Below are 20,092 nucleotides of genomic sequence, written 5' to 3'. Positions count from 1 at the left end.
TTAAGTAAAATATTTCTACAAACTTGTGAGTAAATTAAAAAAAATCCCATTAAATATCAGGTTTTCTTAAATGCCATCACTTTTAATAACAGTAGGGAACACTGCTCTAGTGCTTACAATCTGCCAGGACACCATGAAAGCATGTTAAACCATCATCTAATTTAATCCTTACAAAAGCCCTCAGAGATCACTACTATTACTCCACTTATTTCCCCAGGTGAGGAAACTGAGACTCGAAAAAATTAAGTGATTTGCTAGTAAGTTAAAAAGGCTGTAAAGTTAGACTCTTTCTAAAATGTAAAAAATAAAGATTTATTAATAAATGCTCCTGTTCATTAAATACTGAACGATTTAGAACTTTCCGGATATAAAGTGGCATAAATATGTATTTGTCACCTGAAATAGGCTGGCTCTAAAATGGTATTTAAAAATTGAAATTTTCTGCCAAAACACTTAGGGGAAGTGAAATAAGCAAAGGAAAATTAATCTGACAGCAGTGCATCAGATGAACTGAGAGTGGACAGAGACTGAACAATTAGGTTTAAAAGGAGAAGGGCTCATGTATCTGCATAATGTACTGAAATGCCCACAATGAAGAAAATATCAAAATGATATGGCTAGCATAAATTTGCACTTCATCACAAAATCTGGAATTTAATGTAAAGATTTAAAGAAAATTATTTAAACCTTTTAATATTTTAGCCCAATATCATTTTTGTAAATTTAAGCTTTATGACCATAAAAAATAAAGTGTCAATTCCTAACACATCAGAGATACTTGAACAATTTTAATAAAATAAGACATCCCTTTTATAAAATGATAAAAAAAGTCATGCCAATTGTGGTCCACTAAACTAATTAAATAGCTACCAATTTGTGGAGGCTCCTGCTTCACAGGAAGTGCAATAGGTGAACGCTGCCGATCCCTGAATGATGATGGCCTTTCTCTTCGATTCTGGGGAGGTGCTGGAGGTCCTGGAGGTCCTGGTTGCCAATAAGGAGGATGAAATCCACCTTGCGGTGGACCAAAAGCAGCCCCATGCTGAAAGAGTATTGCAGTTTATTTTTTCTTCAAATTAATACAATATACTCTCTGGGACACACGTGTGTTATGAACTGGGACAGTAGAAATCCATGTGTGCAGCACATCCAAGAATTCCATGGCTCTAATATCCACCGATACTTCTATAGTCCCAAGAACCTAGGCTTACTTTTCTTAAGATTTTCTGGCTATGTAAATGCAAAGAGGCTTCTAAAAGCCACCTGATAAGCTACTTTGAAGAAGTATATGAAATTTTTCATTCCAAATCCATTTACAAGCTAATCCTACCAACACTAAGACATCAAATAGATACTAATTTTTCTTTACCTAGACATTTTTGTCAATTTCAACACCCTACTTACAGTGAACAAAAAGTGAACTAAACAATTTAAGGTGTTTCTATAATCTTGCAGATATATTCATTTATAAGCAAAGATAGAAGTTACTGAATCATTAAATATTTTCTGCAATTTTGCTATTTTCAGAGGCTTTTCTAGGCCAGCTGCCAATACAGCTCTTTGTCTTGTTTACATGGGATCTACCACACAAAAGTAGGGTAAGCAGATGTTCCCTGCCATTACATTTCTTCAAACAAGATAAAAACTGTTTTATCTGTATACCAAGTATACAACAAGTATCTGAATATTTATTAACGAGAGGATTACCATCTCAAGGTGAATATTATATGTCCATTATCAAATCTACCTTAGAATTCACAAAATAATGATTTTTCTTTCAAAATTTTAAATTATGATAGCAGTTTATAAGTTAATAATTGCAGTCAGTTACTTCAAAATGACAACTAGCACTATAATTTAAGGGTAGAACCTGGCAGAGGGAATAAAGTAAATAAAGCCCAGCATATGACACTATTCCCCACAGAGTTCTATGTCCCTAGGAATGAATTAGATGCTACAGAGGAAATTATATACAATTCCATTAACATGTCATGTCAGAATGGAAAAAAAAATGACACTAGAAAAACAGTCATAATTCTACATAGCACAAGGAATTACACTTAGGAAAATGATCTATGTTGATGTGTTTTATTCATGTCTTAACCATAAGCTATATTCAATTAGTGTGCATTTTCTAGTCTTTAACATTTAAATATACCATTTTGAAATATAAATTAGAAAACAAAACATCATATAGCTATTGCACTTACACATTTTTTTCAAAAATTTTCCCTAATGATCTTTTATACCATTTTCCTAATGAAGAAAATCAGAAAACAAATTCTAACTATTTTAATACTCAAAAATTGATAACTTTTCTGAGACAGAATGTGCTTATTTACACAAGTCTGAAAAGTGAAACACGTATCTTAGGTATTCTTGATGAGACACTTCCAAAGAATGGATTACGTGCACATCTACAATATTAAAGCAACAAAATATCTTTCACCTGATAGTCAAACTGGTTCACTGGCCCCACTGCAAAATTATCGGGTGGTCCACCAAAGTTGTGATTGTTCTGGTTAAATATATGCCTGTTGTCAGGGGCAAATTCCCCACTGTCCTGACTGTTGCTGTCTTCAGAAGGAGGAACAATGTCCATTGGGCCTGGTGTTGGTGGCATCCATGGCTGATCTGGAGGGGGGTGTGGGGGTTGCTGATGCATTCCCCATTCTATTTAAGATTTAGGCATAAAAACATTCAACAGGGGGTTATAACAAAATCAACACAAAATTTTAAGATCTCAAGAAAGATTTTTCAGTAAACATACAGATTTAAAAAACAACTTATGACTTCTTGGTCAAACTCCTTTTGTCTTAAAAATAAGCAATAAACTAAACTGTCATATGTAATTCAAAATGAGCTAATTCCACTCTAATTCATATCCTAACCAAATGCCCAACGTTATTTTTAACAAATGTACCAAAATCCAAAGCACTATTTTTGTTGAATTTTTATATTTTTGTTTAGTAACAACACCACAAAAATAATACCTTGAGGTTTTATATAATTTCTTTCTTACACGAACACATTTATCCTCACAACATCCCTGTGAGGTAGGGAGAAATCAGGTATTATTTTTGCCAATTTCGGGAGGGAAAATTGAGGCACACAGAGGTAAACCACTTGCCCGGGGTCACAAAGTAGAGTAAAACTAAGGGGTAGGGATGCCAGGGGGAGTCATTTAAGAACTTAAACGTAGGAACGAAAACATTTTCAAATGTGGGGAAATTTCATTTTCAAGAAAGCTAGAAACAAACTACCTCACAGTATCAAAGACTAAAATATTTATGTTTTTAAAAGTAATCTGAATTCTCATATTTTTCATTTTAAATGAGGGACTCATTCTGTCACCCACGCTGGAGTGCAGTGGCGTGATCACAGCTCACTGCAGTCTCAATCTCCTAGGCTCAAGCAATCCTCCCACCTCAGCCTCCTGAGTAGCTGGGACTACAGGCACGCGCCTCTATGTCTGGCTGATTGTTAAGTTTTTTTTTTTTTTTTTTTTGTAGAGACAGGGCCTTGCTATGTTGCCCAGGCTGGTCTCAACTGAGGTCTCCATTCTTATAAGGAGAAACAAAAAGTATTAATAGGGAAAGGAGGCTATGACTTCACCATCAGCATACCCAAATGTGAGGCTAATTCCTCCATAGTTTCAAGTGACTATTAAAAAAGAATAACACAAGCCATGGAAGACTGAATTAGCATCAAGAAATCTACATCATACTGTGAAATAAAACAAACAAAAAAGTAAAACACACAAAAACTTATGAAAGATCACTATCTGAAAAAAAAGGGAAGAAAAAGGTAGGCGGATGGTCGGGGCAGAGTATATTTGACAGACTAATTTGTCACACAGTGACACAATTTTTCTTTAATTAGAGGCTAGACATGTTTTACTCTGCCAGTGCTGCTTCTGAAAAGGCCAGAGGTTGCAATAGAGAGACAAAGAATGCTCTCTTCCCTAGATGCCAAGTGAGGTTTCCAGAGTGTTCCCAGCCCCTGTCAGCCTAGGAATGAAGAACCAAGAAATGAATCAAACTGAGTGCCACAATGCTAGCAGAATGAGTACAGAATAATTTTAACCATAAAATGTCAAAGTCAAATCAAATTGAAAACTGCCTATTTTTTAAGAAGCATTAATTTCGGGAAGTCATACTACTAAGCAAATTTAAAAATTTAATAATAATCTTCATTTTGTTTTTTAAAAGTCCTAAAATTGTGAAAACATAAACAACAAACCTGGTTGCCACATTCTGTTGAAGTTTGAATCCCCTTGGAAATTCCCATGATTGTTTGGACCAGATTCCATTGTAGACATATCTTGTCCATTTGGCATCATTCCGGGTGGTTGTTCTACCATGCTTTGTTGTCCTGAAGCTTCTCTTTGGGCAATCCAAGCTTGGGCCAATGCAGCCCAGTCAATCTGGCCTAACGTAAATTAACATTGAATTCAACATTCAGAATGTAGGAGCTAAAAGAATAGTGCCTCTATGTAAAACAAGCATCTCAATTATTCCTTAGATCTTAAATATTTCAGACAGAGAGGGTATGAGGGAAATTAGAAAAAAATTTTTTAAATGAGAGATCTTAAATATTAAAGCATATTGTGTCTGAAAGGGTGCTTAACAAATAACCCATATTCAGGCTAAAAAATAATATAACTATTTAACACTTTCAGAAAAGAACTCCACAAGAACACTCTTAACCCATTTCTAATATTAATTCATTTAAAATTTATCCCCTGTATCTTACTTTACTCAGTTTTTAAATGTCATCACCTTTACAAAAAAAAACACCACAAAAATAATCTAATGCTATCATTTCTTTCTTCAACATGTCCTATTTATCTTCCCAGGCCTGCATTCAAGCCTATAGGCCTTGGATGAGTGCAGCTACCTAATTCTGTTTTTCCTCATGGTTGCCCTTCTTTAAGAAAGGCTCCCTTCTCTAGCCAAAACATGACTAGTGTAGTCTGGTTACAACTTCTTAGCCAATCTTTACTCAAAGTTCATTTCCCCACTATCTTGAAGACACTCTTCCCCCAAGATATATTTTTTCAATTTTTAAATTTTTGTCTATCTATCTATCTATCTATCTATCTATCTATCTATCTATCCATCCATCCATCCATCCATCCATCCATCCATCCATCCACCCATCTATCCATCCATGATCCATCCATCCATCCATCCATGTAGAGTCCGGGTTATGAGCCTGGCTAATTTTTGTATTTCTGGTAGCGACGGGGTTTCATCATGTTGCCCAGGCTGGCCTCAAACTCCTGAGCTCAAGCAATTTGCCCACCTCAGCTTCCCAAAGTGCTAGGATTACAGGTGTGCGCCACCGCACCTGACCTCTCTTCCAAAGTATCTATATTTAACATTTCAAGACCTTTTTAATACTTTTTATTTTGCAAGTCCACTCAAAAATGCATTAAGATCTAATATTAATAAAGTAAACAAAGTAGAATAAGATATGTTTTTCTGCATCTTACTTTAATGAAGATTAAATAGATATTCTCATACAGTTTGAAACACTGGCATAACCCCTATGGGGTTACATGTGGCAATGTGCATCTGAAATTATCATGACTTAACAAACCTAGCTCTTTTCATAAGAAAATAATTGGACAAGCGGATAACGATATGTACACAAGATTACGCTAATTGTTTTAAAAAGTGAAAAGCTACAAATAATAAAACATCCAAAAGTGGCTTTGTTAAATTATGTTACAATCCTATAACAGAATGATACATGGCTATTGAAAAAAGAAATAGCATCAGATTAACCCAGCGAGGGCACAGTAATGTAAGTGGTCTTACAGATGAAACAAAATTGGTCACTAGTTAATAATTGTTAAAGCTAAGTAATAAATGGGGGACTCCCTATACTCTTCTACCTTTCTATGTGTGCCTGAAATAGTCCATAGCAAAAATATTTTAAAATGATATAGCATACCATCCAGTTCAATATGATATACAACTTTAAGAGTCAGAATTCACATAAGTGTGTTCTTCATAAGCAACATATTTTAGGCTTTTCTCTTTCTTTAGAAAAACAAGGACTAAATCAGTTTAAAAAATGTAAAATCTTCAAAAAGCTTTCTATCTTTTTACAGTCTTCCAAAGGGAAGTCCATTTCCTGCTATATAAGCTACGGCAAGGCTATTTATGAGAACATTAAATTCTGACCATAAAATGGTCCAATACACCAATCTTAATTCCATATCCCTTAACCCTATCATGTGTCTTCTACCCATTTACACATATCCAACCCCGCCCTTTCAAATTCAATTGGTTTCCTTACTTGGATCCTGTTGGTGCTGGAATGACTGCATCCATTGTTGCTGGTTCAAGGGCCACTGCTGCCAAGGCTGTCCTCCTTGATCCCACATCCCTTCTTTTAAAATATACTTGATTTTCTATCTTCAATAAATTAAACATAGTTTAAAAACTATAGTGAGTTATTTAATCTTAAAACCTCACATCAGAAATTATTTTATGATGATACATTTATTTCATCAGAGGTCTAAAATTCTTGTCAATAGCTTGCCAGAGGCAACTAGAATTTTTAGGGTACCGAACGAGAGGTAGAAAATTTTATGTTAATGCTGGTCTCAGAATTTGATGGCAAGCATAACAATGAATTTAGCTCAAAAAAGACTTAAAAAAAAAAACTCCATTTTTTGTACAATATAAATTTCTGGACAATTATTTTGAAGATTGTAGGAAAAAAGTGATTTCATTTCTCCCCAATCAAGATTTCTTTAAGATAGTAACCAAACAGCTTCAGCTGATGAAGAAAAATTCTTCCTCATAAGTAATTACAGCTAATAAAAATGAAAAATGCAGAATATAATTAGAAAACTATCATATTGCCAAAAGTAATAAAATATTAATTCAGGAAACCTTACAAAAAAAGTTGATGAGAAATCAGAAATTCAAAGGTTGCCAAAATACCACCCCTACAGATTTTTAGGTGTCTACTATGCTCACAGAATCACTAAGAATTCTCATAATAAATATTTAACTGAGTCCAACTGAGCTTTTGGATTTTACTTACAATATAAAGCAATTTTACAGAATAAAGAAATGAGATAAACTGTATAAATCCAGAAAGTAAGACAGCCTCCAAGACCTGGTTTCTTAACATATAAATAGCATGGAAAAGATGGGAGGGAAGGTACTTTATGTTAATAACTATTAAATCTAGGAGATGGTATGGGGGGGAATCATCACACTAGCTCAACTTTTCTGTAAGCTAGTCTGAAAACATTTCTAATAAAAGGTTTAAAAGTCTTACAAGTCTAATATCTTTGTACTTTATCAAATACTGATACACAACCCTGTTCAAGAACCAGTGACTCACACAACCAGGGCATGGTTTCTTCTTTATTTTTGTATCCCAAGGCTTAGCTCATAGCAGGCATTTAATAAATGTTTACTAAATGAATCCTTCTAGACTGATCCTTTCCTGTATGCTAAAAACAAGATAAAAGCAAGCCTTCGTATTGCAGGATCACAAAAAGTAGGCAAGTTGGATAACAATAAAATAGAGACATTAACTCTAATAGGACAACTGGAGATTACAATTCAGGCCCTTAAAAGTTTCCAACTCCAGTCTTCGCAGCATTCCCAGAATGCCATACAGGTATAGTTCTATCTGCAGCAGATCCTAATCCCTCAAATGAAAAACACTGTGGATTATGGGGGGTGTATTTCTTTTGTTACCTTGATTTCCTTATGAGTCAAATGTACCCATCTTCAAGTTACACTAATCAATTACAACAGCATTATTAGAATATGGCAAAATAGGCACTAGATAGCACAAATGAGGCCAACAACTGGTTTGGGTATCAGTTCCAAGTTAAATATATTTCTTTTTCTAACCCCTCTTCAGTGTTTCCTTCTTCCTCCCCTTTGTGTCCTCTCCAGTTTCCCAAGTACACCTTTAGAGCCCTTTAAGGTTAAATAGGTTATCAGAGCCCTTGAAAACTAATTTCACTTACAACTTTAATTAAGAGTTAACAAATAAATAGGAAACACCAAGAAGACACACCAACTGCTATTTAAACTGACCTCAGAGGTTCACCTTCTGTTTAAAACTTAGGTTGATTCACACTACAGCTTCGAAGCATAGCAGCAAGATTATGTATGCCCTAGGGGGAAAAAAAAGTAGATGTCTGCTTATAGATTATCATGATTTGCATAAAAATAAATTCTAGAGATGCAACATAAGTGTGATCATCTCCAAGTTAGTCACTTTTCCTTGCATTAACTTTATAATGGGGAATTGTTTTACCATAATAAAGTTAAGGAAAAGAGATACACCAGAAATGAAGAGGCAAAGCATTTTAACATCTTATTTCTTTCCAAGTATCTTTTATTTACTTGAACAATTCCTTCATAATAAAAAACAATGTCAAACAATTTAGAGATTGAGAAAAAATGAACAACAAACATTTGAAACGAAGATCTCATCCACCTGTTATTAACTTAGATGATACAATAAGGTAATAAAATGTATTAATTTAAATTTTCCTATAGAATTCTATGTTTAGAAATTAACATTAGCAAGGAGAGAACAGTTTGTTCCTGAAATGGTTTAGTTTCCTTTTTATTCAATCAACAGCTTTTACAGTTGACAGAAAGACAAACGTATTCATCTTTTTATCTTCAATAAGGTACAAGAAAGCATCTTGAACATAGCAGATGCTAAACAAACAAGCAGTGTCTAGCTATTACTTTCTGTTTAAAGGCTAATGATGAGGAAGCTGTTAACTTCTACTTATGAAAACCAAAAAGCTTCCTGTGCTTTCCAACGCTTTAACAGCTTATCAGAGTTCAATGCATAATTTTCCTATCTTAAATTGTAAACCCATATAATATAGACATTATCAACAGCTCTATAAAATGCCTACTGAAACTGAAAATGTGCACTTACTAAAACTATTTGATGAAAATGATGTATAATGACTCCCTACCATCATTCCCAATCCATAAATTTACTTTTCCAGAAATTACTCTAAATAAAGGTTGTTCTTACTCATGTTTAATGGTTGTCATGGACAACTTTTTTAGTTCCCCTTTTAAGTTTTCTGGTCACCACCTGTCACCTAGACTTCAGAGCACAGGCTCTGGTTCTGGATGCCTACCTACATCTGTTTGTTAGTGGTGTGAACATGAGTAAGTTATGCTCTAACCCTTGGTTTTCCAATCTGTAAAACAGAAGACCTAAATGTCTACACCCCAAAGGATTATTGTGAGGATTAAATAAAAAACACATAAAAACTAAGCATTGGAAGTTTCAATTTGTGGTGATTAATATCAATACTAGAGCTTTCTCACCATCACTTTTGGTAGCACTCTTCAAGTTAACAACTATTACAGGGTTTTAAAAAAAAGGTGATCGGCCAAGCGCAGTAGCTCACGCATGTAATCCCAGCACTTTGGGAGGCCAAGGCGGGTGGATTACCTGAGGTAAGGTGTTCAGGACCAGCCTAGCCAACATGGTGAAACCTCGTCTCTACTAAAAAACACAAAAATTAGCCAGGTGTGGTGGCGGGTGCCTGTAATCCCAGCTACTTAGGAGGCTGAGACAGGAGAATTGCTTGAATCTGGGAGGCGGAGGTTGCAGAGAGCTGAGATCCTGCCATTGCACTCCAGCCTGGGCAACAAGAGAGAAACACCGTCTCAAAAAACAAAAAGTGTCATCAAGCCAACCCACTTCTGCTCAACTCCATTTCTTCTCCAGAAGCAAATCTAAACCTTACAGAGGTTTCACCTTATCTTTGAAAGAATTCTTTAGTCTAAATTTGTCTTCCTGTTTCATAGGTTGAAGCTTTTATTGTTATAATTATTATTATTTTTTTTTTGAAAGGGAGTCTTGCTCTGTCACCCAGGCTGGAGTGCAGTGGCGTGATCTGGGCTCACTGCAACCTCTACCTCCTGGGTTCAAGCGATTCTCCCGCCTCAGCCTCCTGAGTAGCTGGGATTACAAGTGCCCACCACCAAGCCTGGCTAATTTTTGTATTTTAGTAGAGACGGGTTTCACTATGTAGGTTAAGCTGGTCTCAAACTTCTGACCTCAAATGATCTGCCCCTCTTGGCCTCCCAAAGTGCTGGGATTATAGGTGTTACCACTGCACCCGGCTAAAGCTTTTATTTAAAAAAAAAAAAAAAAAAGTTTTTCCTATGCACAGAGGTTTTAATTTGCATATTTTCAAAAGTTTGATTTGTATCACTTATAATTATTTTTCTGTATGTTTAAAACAGCCACTTCTACTTTTGCTTTATTTTTAGAAGCTGTTCTTCCCCAAAGTTTTAATGGAAGCTACTATTCAAGTAATACAATGTTTGGGACACTTAGGCTGAGAAAAATAGAAAAAAGATGTGAAATTGGGAAAAGCAGAGCAGAATAAAAAAACAGTAAAGAAGGTGATGGTAAGTTAAGGAAGTTAGAAGTTAGGGGCTCTTTATTAAAGTGCTTTAATTAAGTCTGGAGTTGAGAAACTTGATTTAGTTATAGAGGATGACTACTGGATGAGGGCATAGGTGGAACACCAAATGGTTTGTCTTTTAAAAGACAATTTACCGGCTGGGCACGGTGGCTCACGCCTGTAATCCTAGCACTTCGGGAGGCCGAGGCGGGTGGATTACCTGAGGTCAGGAGTTCAGGACCAGCCTGGTTAACATGGTGAAACCCGTCTCTACTAAAAACACAAAAAAATTAGCTGGGCATGGTGGCATGGGTCTGTAGTCCCAGCTACTCGGGAGGCTGAGGCAGGAGAATCACTTGAATTCGGGAGGTGGAAGTAGCAGTAAGCCGAGATCGCACCACTGCACTCCAGCCTGGGGACCAGAGCAGGACTCCGCCTCAGGAAAAAAAAAAAAAAAAAAAGACAATTTGCCATTACGGCATCTTAACAAAACTGTATGTGCACATCCCTCTGACCCAGCAATTCCACTGCAGGGTCCTAAACCATGAATGTGAATATTCATACCATAATTAAAAAATCGGCAGCATATTGTGTAACAGTAAACACCTGGTTTCAGTGACATGAAATTAAAGGCAAGTTAAATAAGAGTGAGCCATACAGTAGATTCCTATTCAGTCATTAAAATGAATAAGGTAGATTTCTACTTCTACATACCGATATGTATTACTGTACAAACTGCATTAAGTACAAAAAAAGGGACTACAATCTGTCCCTTTTCTACAAAATTTTAATATTAAGTCCAAATTTCATTTTCATGACCAGAGTTACCTGTTTTGGATAAGATTATCAAAATTTACTCTAAATCCTGTAAGAAAATGAGACAGAGGACATTTGCCCAATGTCTCACAGTTGAAGAAGTTTGTGTAATTTTTACTGCCTGTACTAGTCATTATGGACTGTGTTCATTAGCTTCATTTGGTTCTTTATATCTTTAAAAAAATCTGTATTTTTTCTAAAAATATATATTCACAGAATAAACTAATTCAAAGAATACAGAAAGATATAAAATAAATATTAAAATTATGATTCCTATTTCCAGTTCCTAGAGCTTAGCAGTTTTGAGATGATTTTGTAATTTAGTAATTTTCTATACATAACTGCATTTTTTTTTTTTCCCGAGACGGAGTCTTGCTCTTTCGCCCAGGCTGGAGTACAGTGGCGTGATCGCGGCTCACTGCAAGCTCTGCCTCCCGGGCCCATGCCATTCTCCTGCCTCGGCCTCCCGAATAGCTGGGACTACAGGTGCCCGCTGCCATGCCCAGCTAATTTTTTATGTTCAGTGGAGACGGGGTTTCACCGTGTTAGCCAGGATGGTCCTCAATCTCCTGACCTTGTGATCCGCCCGCCTCGGTCTCCCAAAGTGCTGGGATTACAGGCGTGAGCCACTGCACCCAGCCCATAACTGCATTCTTAAAAAGAAAAGGCCTCAAGCGGCATCATTTTTCATGCATTGGGCAAATGTCCTCTGTCTCATTTTCTTACAGGATTTAGAGTAAATTTTGATAATCTTATCCAAAACAGGTAACTCTGGTCATGAAAACGAAATTTGGACTTAAGTTAAAATTTTGTAGACAAGGGACAGATTGTAGTAAAGACTTGGTATAAAACTAGGAAATACTTAAACTTTTATATATGTTTCAGCACATAGCACAATGCTTGATAAGGAGTTTCATTAACTATTTTTTAATTAAAGAGTAAGATTACAAGTGATTTTATGGCAAGGATTCAGGAACGCTACTCCTTCTTCCTTCATCTTCACTACTAACAAATCTAACAAACGCAAAACCTAGAAAACAGAAGGAATACATGGCACAACACACAGTAATCAATGGATACATATTTTAAAATTTCACTATGGTTTAACGAAATAACATAACCTTGTACCATTAAAAATGACATTTACAAGTTGGTTTAAAAGTGATTTGGAAAATGCTGATAATTTAAAGATGGGCATTTGCTACCCTGTTCTTTTCCACTGTTTGAAAGCTTCCATTTAATAAGTTAAAGATGATATACAATACTTTTTATAGAGGGTCTGCATTAAATTTTCATGTTTTTGTCTTGGCTCAAACAAGAATCTTCTTTAGGGAAGAGAAAACATTTTATAATAATTTAAATTCTCCATAATGTTTTGTCCATATTAAGTGGTTAAATATTTATAATTCACTGAAATGTTAGCAAGTAAATACATTAATGTTCAACCATGAAAATGACATTCCAATACTGCTACTGTGATTTTATAACATCAAAAATTGATACTAATTTATTCACTCTTCCTTTAGATTTAATTTTAAAGTTTGTTAGGCTTGAGTTTTCAAGTTCGGAGAAATCTGATTAGTGATGGGCAAGGCTGCAAGACTTTCCTAAGAGTTATTTCCCTTTATGGAGTAAAGTTAACTGCTATTTCCTTGGAAAACAAATGGCGTCTGGGAAGAACAGAAAGATGAAAACCAAGGTTTGTATCAGATCATCAAAACCATCACACACTGCTGCAAAAAAAATCGAGTGATAGCTATCACCAGTGTTATGGTATGAACTGTGTCCCCGTCCAACAGATACACCGAAGTCCTAACTCCTGATACTTGTGAATATGTCCTTATTTGGAAATAGGGTCTTTGCAGATGTATTCAAATTACAATGAGTTCACATTTGATTAGGGGGGACCTTATTAAAAAAGAAACATAGACACTTACAGGGACAATGTAACATGACCACAGTGGTACAGATTGGAGTAGATGGCTCTAAAAGCCAAGGAACATCAAGGATTGACAAGAACTACCAAAAGCTAGGAAAAGACAAGGATCCCCTACAAAGCCATTAGAGAGCATGGCCCTACCAAAAGCTCAGTTTTACACTGTTAGCCTTCCGAACTGTGGAAGAATAAATTTCTACTGTTTGAAACCAGCCAGTTTGTGATAATTTGCTACAGTATCCCTAGAAAACTAATACAACCAGAAATGGCCATCATCTATTTTATCCTCTTCTTAAATGGATCTGTATTAGAACTTCATTGCTTTGCGGTCCTAAAACGACTTGTTTAAATAACAATCACTTATTTATTTTTGAGACAGTCTCACTCTGTTGCTCAGGCTGGAATGCAGCAGTGTGATCTCGGCTTATGGCAACCTCCACCTCCCAGGTTCAAGCAATTCTCATGCCTCAGCCTCCCGAGTAGCTGAGACTACAGGTGCACGACACCGCGCCAGGATAATGTTTGTATTTTTAGTAGGGATGGAGTTTCGCCACGTTGCCCAGGCTATCCTCGAACTTCTGGCCTCAATGATCCATCCTCCTCGGCCTCCCAAAGTGCTGGGACTACAGGCATGAGCCACCCTGTGTGGCCAAAGTGACAATCATTAATATTTACAAAAGTCACTCAAAGACTGTGACAGAGATGGATGAGAATTAAAATGTGGTATTTTAAAGTCCTTGAGCATCAACTACAAAATCAAAGAGCTACAGAAACACATCTATCGTTTGATGCATAGTATGAAATATTTCTCAAATCAACCACAAAGCTGAGAAGCCAGAAAATACAAAAATTCTCTTCGCCCCTGACATTTCAGTCTCACATATGAGTTGACTGACCTCAAAGTCAAAAAAGAATTTATTTGTTTAATTCAGATTAGGTGGAAATGGCACTGGTAAAGCTTAATCTTGTAATCATTTGAAATATGGAAAACAGAATTTTTGCTACTTTTATGTGACACGCATTTTAGTATATACTGAAATATTTGCAGCTTGTAGCTCAAAAGACGTATTTTTTAAAGTGGAGGCCAAGGATGGCGGCTCATGCCTGTACACCCAGCACTTTGGGAGGCCGAGGAGGATGGATTACACCCAGCACTTTGGGAGGCCAAGGTGGGTGGATCACTTGAGGACAGGAGTTCAAGACCAGCCTGGCCAACATGGCGAAACCTCCACTCTACTGAAAATACAAAAATTAGCCGGGCATGGTGGTGCATGCCTGTAGTCCCGGCTACTTAGCAGGCTGAGGCAGGACAATCACTTGAAACCAGGAGGCGGGGGTTGCAGTGAGCCAAGACTGTGCCACCACTGCACTCCAGCCTGAGCAACAGAGTGACACTCTGTCTCAAAAAAAAAAAAAAAAAAAAAAAACTTTGCAGAATTGGATAGTTGGTTATAAATAACCCCCTCCCAAATACCAATAATTTAAAAATAAATGTAGAGAGAGAGCCCAAAATGACATCCTAGTAGCAATGAGCACACCTAGGCACTAGAACTTGGTTTTAATATCATTCTTCAAAAAAAGGAATCAGGGATCCTTAAATAAATAGCTGATTCTAGGACTGCGACAGGAAATGTAAAAGATGAGTCTGGAGCATGTATACTGCCAGGAAGTAATAAAGTGCTAAAAAAAAAAAAAAAATTGATAGGAGCACATCAAAGGAGAACAGTAGACAACTCAAAGAGCTGCCAATGGCCAAAGCTGGAACAATTTCAGCAACAAAATAAAGAAGTACTGGATTATAATACAAGTTATGTAATAAACATCCACAGGCCCATAATGATATGATAAAATAAATTAACAAATAAATGGCAGGGAAGAGACAAATCTCCCACAGAGAATTCCAAATAAATTATGTAAATATTCCACCCTGAAGAAGAGCCTAACTCTCCATTCAGTAAGCGTGGGCTCTGCAAAATGACTTCCTTCCAAAGAGAACAGTACAAAAAGGGGTGGGGGAAGTAACTTTACAGTGGAAAATCTAACAAACACTACTCCAGAAGGGTGATCAAGGTCAATAACAATGTGATAAGTCACTTTGATAGTATCTATCCTTGATAGCATGTGCTGAAAAGGGCATCTTACCTCTGCGATCTTCCCCTGACACAGTCCGTAAAGCCATTTTAATCATGAGAAAAATGTCTGGCAAATTCCAAAAGCAGGGCACCCTACAATGTACCTGACCCATACTCTTCAAAAATGTCAAGGTCACTGTATTAATTTGGTATGCTTGCCATAACAAAGTACCAAAGACTGGGTGGCTTAAGCAATAGAAATTTATTTCCTCACTGTTCTGGAGGCGTACAGTCTAATACCTATGGGGTTGATTTCATTCTGAGGCCTCTCTCTTTGGCTTGTGGATGGTTGTCTTCCCCCCTACGTCTTCACATCGTCATCCTTCTGTGTCCTACTCTCTTAAGGACAGCAGTTATTAATATATTGGGCTAAGGTCCACCCTAGTAACCTCATCGTCTTTAAAGACCCTCTCTCCAAATACAGTCACGTTCTGGGGTATTGAGGTAGGGACTTCAAGATAAGAATTTTAGAAGGGCACAATTCAGCCCTTAACAGTCATCAAAAACAAAGAAAGCCTGAGAAACTGTCACAGCCAAGAATATACAGCCTAAGAATATACAACTAAATGTAATGTGATATCCTAGCTGGGATCCTGGAACAGAAAAAGGACTTTAGATAAAATGTGAGGAAGTAGGAATAAACTATGGATCTTAGTTAATAATTTATCATTACTGGTTCATTAGTTGCAACAAATGTACCATACTAGTATCTATTAATAAGAGAAACTGTGTGTGTAGTGGGGACGTCCTACGTGCTCAACGTAAACAAAAACTGTTCTAAAACATAAAGTCTTTTAGTAAGTTAAAAAAAAAAAAAACCTCTCTCAAGAACATCTTTAAAGAACTGTTTCATTTTCTCTATAAGCCCTTTGACACTTCGCAAAAAAATTCCACAAGTAAATCTTTAGTAGTCTGGTTTCTGTTGGTTTTGCCCTGCTGCACTCAAATGAGGAATTCCAAGTTTATTTTGTTTTATTTGGGGGCAGGAGGAAGTAAAAAGATGTAAAAGATTAATGTTGAATTAAAATCTTAAGCTAGAATGTTAATTTAACAACCCACGAACAAATTTGTCTAGTGCTCAATTTGTTCAGATGACGATACCATCCCCCACAGGGTAAAAAACTGAATTATCGGATACTACCTGTTCCTTTATTGAAGCTTAACACATATAATACCCATCATTAGGTAAGAACACCCGAAAAACACAAACTAAGGAACCGCGCCTGCGTAGTCGGAGCCTCAAAGGGTATAAGCTCCAGGTCGGTAGCCCCCGCCTCCTCCGCCCCCCGAACCCCCTCCCCACAAGGGGGTTCCCACTGCGCACGCGCAGTGTTTAACGGCCGGTCAGGAACCCAACAATTAGTCTCTTCTCGTCCGAGAGAAAACTCTGTTAGAAGACGGGGCCGTGAGCACTCTCTTTAACAGGGACATTTCCTTTTCAGCGAAAGCACCGCTCTGATTTACCAAGTCTGGCGGACTGCACCGCTTTAAAGGAATGAGGTTCCAGCGGTCGCGCCAAGCAGCGTACGCAGCCTATTTTAAGTTACGCTACCGTCGCCACAGACACTAAGAGGGTTGTAATGGTCCGGCAAGTGCCCACGTGTAATTGTTCTCCATCACTTACCTACTGTAGTTCGGGAACACCCTTGTCGCCGCCGTTCCGGTAATACCTCTCCAACGCTTTCGATGCTTCTACTTCTTCGGGAACAAGACAAGATGGCGCCCGATTTGTCTCACCCGGAAGTAAAGAATAATAACATCCGTTCGTCATCTGAAGCCATACCATCTCTCATCCAGGTTTGTGAACACGTGATTGTGCCGATTGACATGTTACGGCGCCATTTTTATTATGGGCAAAACCATCAACACCGGGCAACTGAACCATTCCTGCACATTACTTTTTAATGTAGCCGGCGCCATTCCCGACCCATCTTTATCTTTATAGTGGCCAGAAAGCCAAGAGCGTGTTATATACACAGGGCGCCTTCAAATTTTTTAGTAACGTGATCTTCCTTCAAGGGGAATTATGTTCTCTCCTGGAAACACTCCCGCCTTGGAGAAGGGATTGAGTTCGCAACTCCACTTACAGACTACGGAGGAACCCCAGGGTCAAACCAAACATTCAGGCCAGTTGCTTAGCGCAGTTCAAGTTGCTTAGTGCGCTGGAAGCGGCATTTCAGGCAGTCCAACATCTGGCTGGAACCTTCTCAGAGTATTCCAGCGCTCAAGCGAGAGTATTCCAAGGATGGAATACTCTCGCTTGAGCGCTGCCGAGAGTTCCGCTTGAGGGAAACGAGTTTGTGAAGGTGAGCAGTCTGGGTCGGTAGCGAAAGCGGAGACCTTAGCTGACCCCGCAGCTGTCTTTTTCTTTGTTAACCTCAACACATCGCGCCCCCTTCCGGGAACACTTGCTCATCTCTCCTTCGCTTAACTAGTCTCGGTTTTTCATTATGTGACCTTTAGGGAACCGTGGCGGGGGCGGGGAAGTCTGGTTTCCGTCCTGCTTCTTTCCTTCAACTACAAGATGGCTTCTCAAAAGGACGTATGCAATGCCATTCCTCAAAGAGGGTACGTTGATTCCACAGTGTTTTTATATGAACAACGTTCAAGTGTCAGAAGTATCAATTGCCAGGCTAGGAGCTACAAGTTACAAGGATAACAGAAATGTTCCAAAGATAAAGTGTTTATTAACTACATCCTGGGAAGTGCCTTTCCAGAGAGTGACATGAAAACTTTTGCGTGACAAAGTGCACGAAGTATCTAAATTATTTCATTGGGAATTGTCATGCAAAAGAAATAGCAAATTACCGTAGAAACAAAATAGTAAGAGCACAGCTGGATGGATAAAGATACAGATGTGAAAATATAGATGCCCTTTGCTGAAAATTCAGTTTTCCTTAGCACTAGAAACCCAGATACTCCTGAATTAGCATTATAATAAAAGTCCTCACTAGCTAACCATCTGCCTTTCCTCCAATCCACGGACGTGGTCCTCAAAATAAAATTTTATCTTGTGAGAAACCTTCATTGATTACACCTGACAACACCATGACGCAGGTTCATGAGGATACTACTGAAGGCAAAAGGAAATCCCTATTTCTCTGACCCTTTCCCTAATTTCCACTTAGCACAAATAAGACTACTCAACAGTCTGATTTTAAAAATCACTGTATGAGCCGGGCGTGGTGGCTCCTGCCTGCAATCCCAGCACTTTGGGAGGCTGAGGCAGGCATATCACTTGAGGTCAGGAGTTCGAGACCAGCCTGGCCAACATGGTGAAACCCCGTCTCTACTAACAATACAAAAATTAGCTGGGCGTGGTGGCAGGTGCCTGTAATCCTTGCTACTAGAGAGGCTGAGGCAGGAGAATTGCTTGAACCCAGGGTCAGAGGTCGCAGTGAGCCGAGATCTCGCCACTGCACTCCAGCGTGGGCAAGAGTGGGTCTCTGTCCCAAAGCATAAAATAAATAAAAACCACTGTATGGAGCAAAAGAAGGATATATACCACATGTTATCAGTAATCTCTGATTCTGCTCTGTGATTTTGTGCATTTTCCAAGTATTTTGCATCAGGTCTGATTTTCAAGTTAAATTCTCTGAGAAACATTCTCATCAGAGGAATGTTCTATCTTAGAGAAACCCGATTGTCCTAGTGAAACTGTCGTGTTCCTACTCCCTATAATCATATTGTAATTGTTTGCTTGTTTCCCTAGTAAAGGTGAGGCAATTTTCGGGTAAGGGTTTTCTCCCTCACCTCTGCCCTCCAAGTCCCCAGCATCTGCTTTGCACACAGAAATTTTTACATCTGCTGTATGATTGCATTAATATGTTCAACAATGATCCTAATGTAGGCCAGTCATTTTGGAAATGCATTGTGAAATGGAGAGGATTATTAAATACCTCACATTTTGTTCCTTGTGCCAGTTTAATGAGACACCCTCAGCAATTGCTGTTTGCCAGACCTGAAAATGAATTTTACAGTTCCAATTCCAGTTCCCTTTCTCTAACCACCCTGTTCTAAGAGTTCCCCATAACATTATGATCTTATGGACACATGAGGTAAGTATATGTATTTCAACACAGAATTTTCTAAGAATGTGTGTTGTGGTGTTAAATTTCTATGTAAGCAGCTGTCATGTGCATGATCTGCTGCAGTTTGATCATCCTGCACCTGGATCATCAAATGCTTAGCAGTCTTATTTGACAGTCTTATTTTACCAGTCTTATTTGACAATCTGCTGTTAATGACTAACAACCAGGGGACTTTATAGGTTAAAATTTGTATTAACTTCCTCTGTTTTCAGTGTTTGAAGTAGAAAATTTGGCCAACCACTGTGGCTCACGCCTGTAATCCCAGCACTTTGGGAGACCAAGGAGGGTGGATCACCTGAGGCCAGGAGTCCGAGACCAGCCTGGGCACTGTGGCAAAACTGTCTACAAAAAAATACAAAAATTAGCTGGATGTGGTGGCCCGCACCTGTAGTCCCAGCTACTCAGGAGGCTGAGGCACGAGAATCACTTGAACCCAGGAGGCACAGGTTGTCGTTAGCCAAGATCGCGCCACTGCACTCCAGCCTGGGCTACACAGCGAGACTGTCTCAATGAATGAATGAATGAATGAATGAACGAATGAATGAATGAATGGAGTGAAGTAGAAAATTCTAGGGGAGGATATGTCACCTTCCATTATTACAGAAACAAATTATCCTTAAAGCAAAATGGAAATAAGCTAAGATGATATGTGGAAAATAAATCGAAATAGGAACTA

The 20,092-nt window shown here is 37.9% G+C and overlaps 1 protein-coding gene and 1 long non-coding RNA gene across 5 annotated transcripts in view; one reads left to right on the top strand and one right to left on the bottom strand.

Moving 5' to 3' along the window:
* The window catches only part of PNISR (PNN interacting serine and arginine rich protein), a 25,386-nt gene extending 8,343 nt beyond the window's left edge, over window positions 1–17,043 (bottom strand). Inside the window, exons 1-6 of one of the 4 annotated variants that reach the window (XM_015136975.3) lie at window positions 16,950–17,043; window positions 8,082–8,161; window positions 6,310–6,428; window positions 4,243–4,431; window positions 2,450–2,673; window positions 871–1,042 (exon numbers count right to left, since the gene is read on the bottom strand). In XM_015136975.3, coding sequence (XP_014992461.1) covers window positions 871–1,042; window positions 2,450–2,673; window positions 4,243–4,431; window positions 6,310–6,397 — 673 coding nt within the window. In that variant the 5' untranslated portion in view covers window positions 6,398–6,428; window positions 8,082–8,161; window positions 16,950–17,043. Of the gene's footprint in view, window positions 1–870; window positions 1,043–2,449; window positions 2,674–2,951; window positions 4,011–4,242; window positions 4,432–6,309; window positions 6,429–8,081; window positions 8,162–16,949 lie in introns of those variants that run through there. The other 3 variants (XM_015136976.3, XM_028847333.2, XM_028847334.2) reach the window with 3 other exon arrangements.
* LOC144340314 (uncharacterized) lies at window positions 16,943–20,092 on the top strand. Its single transcript, XR_013416293.1, has 3 exons — window positions 16,943–17,122; window positions 17,789–17,893; window positions 19,629–20,092. It is a non-coding gene; the product is annotated as an uncharacterized LOC144340314 (long non-coding RNA).

This window comes from Macaca mulatta, chromosome 4, assembly GCF_049350105.2.
Source record: "Macaca mulatta isolate MMU2019108-1 chromosome 4, T2T-MMU8v2.0, whole genome shotgun sequence".
In the NCBI taxonomy this organism is placed as follows: Eukaryota; Metazoa; Chordata; class Mammalia; order Primates; family Cercopithecidae; genus Macaca; species Macaca mulatta.
This window is presented reverse-complemented; position numbering and strand designations above follow the sequence as displayed.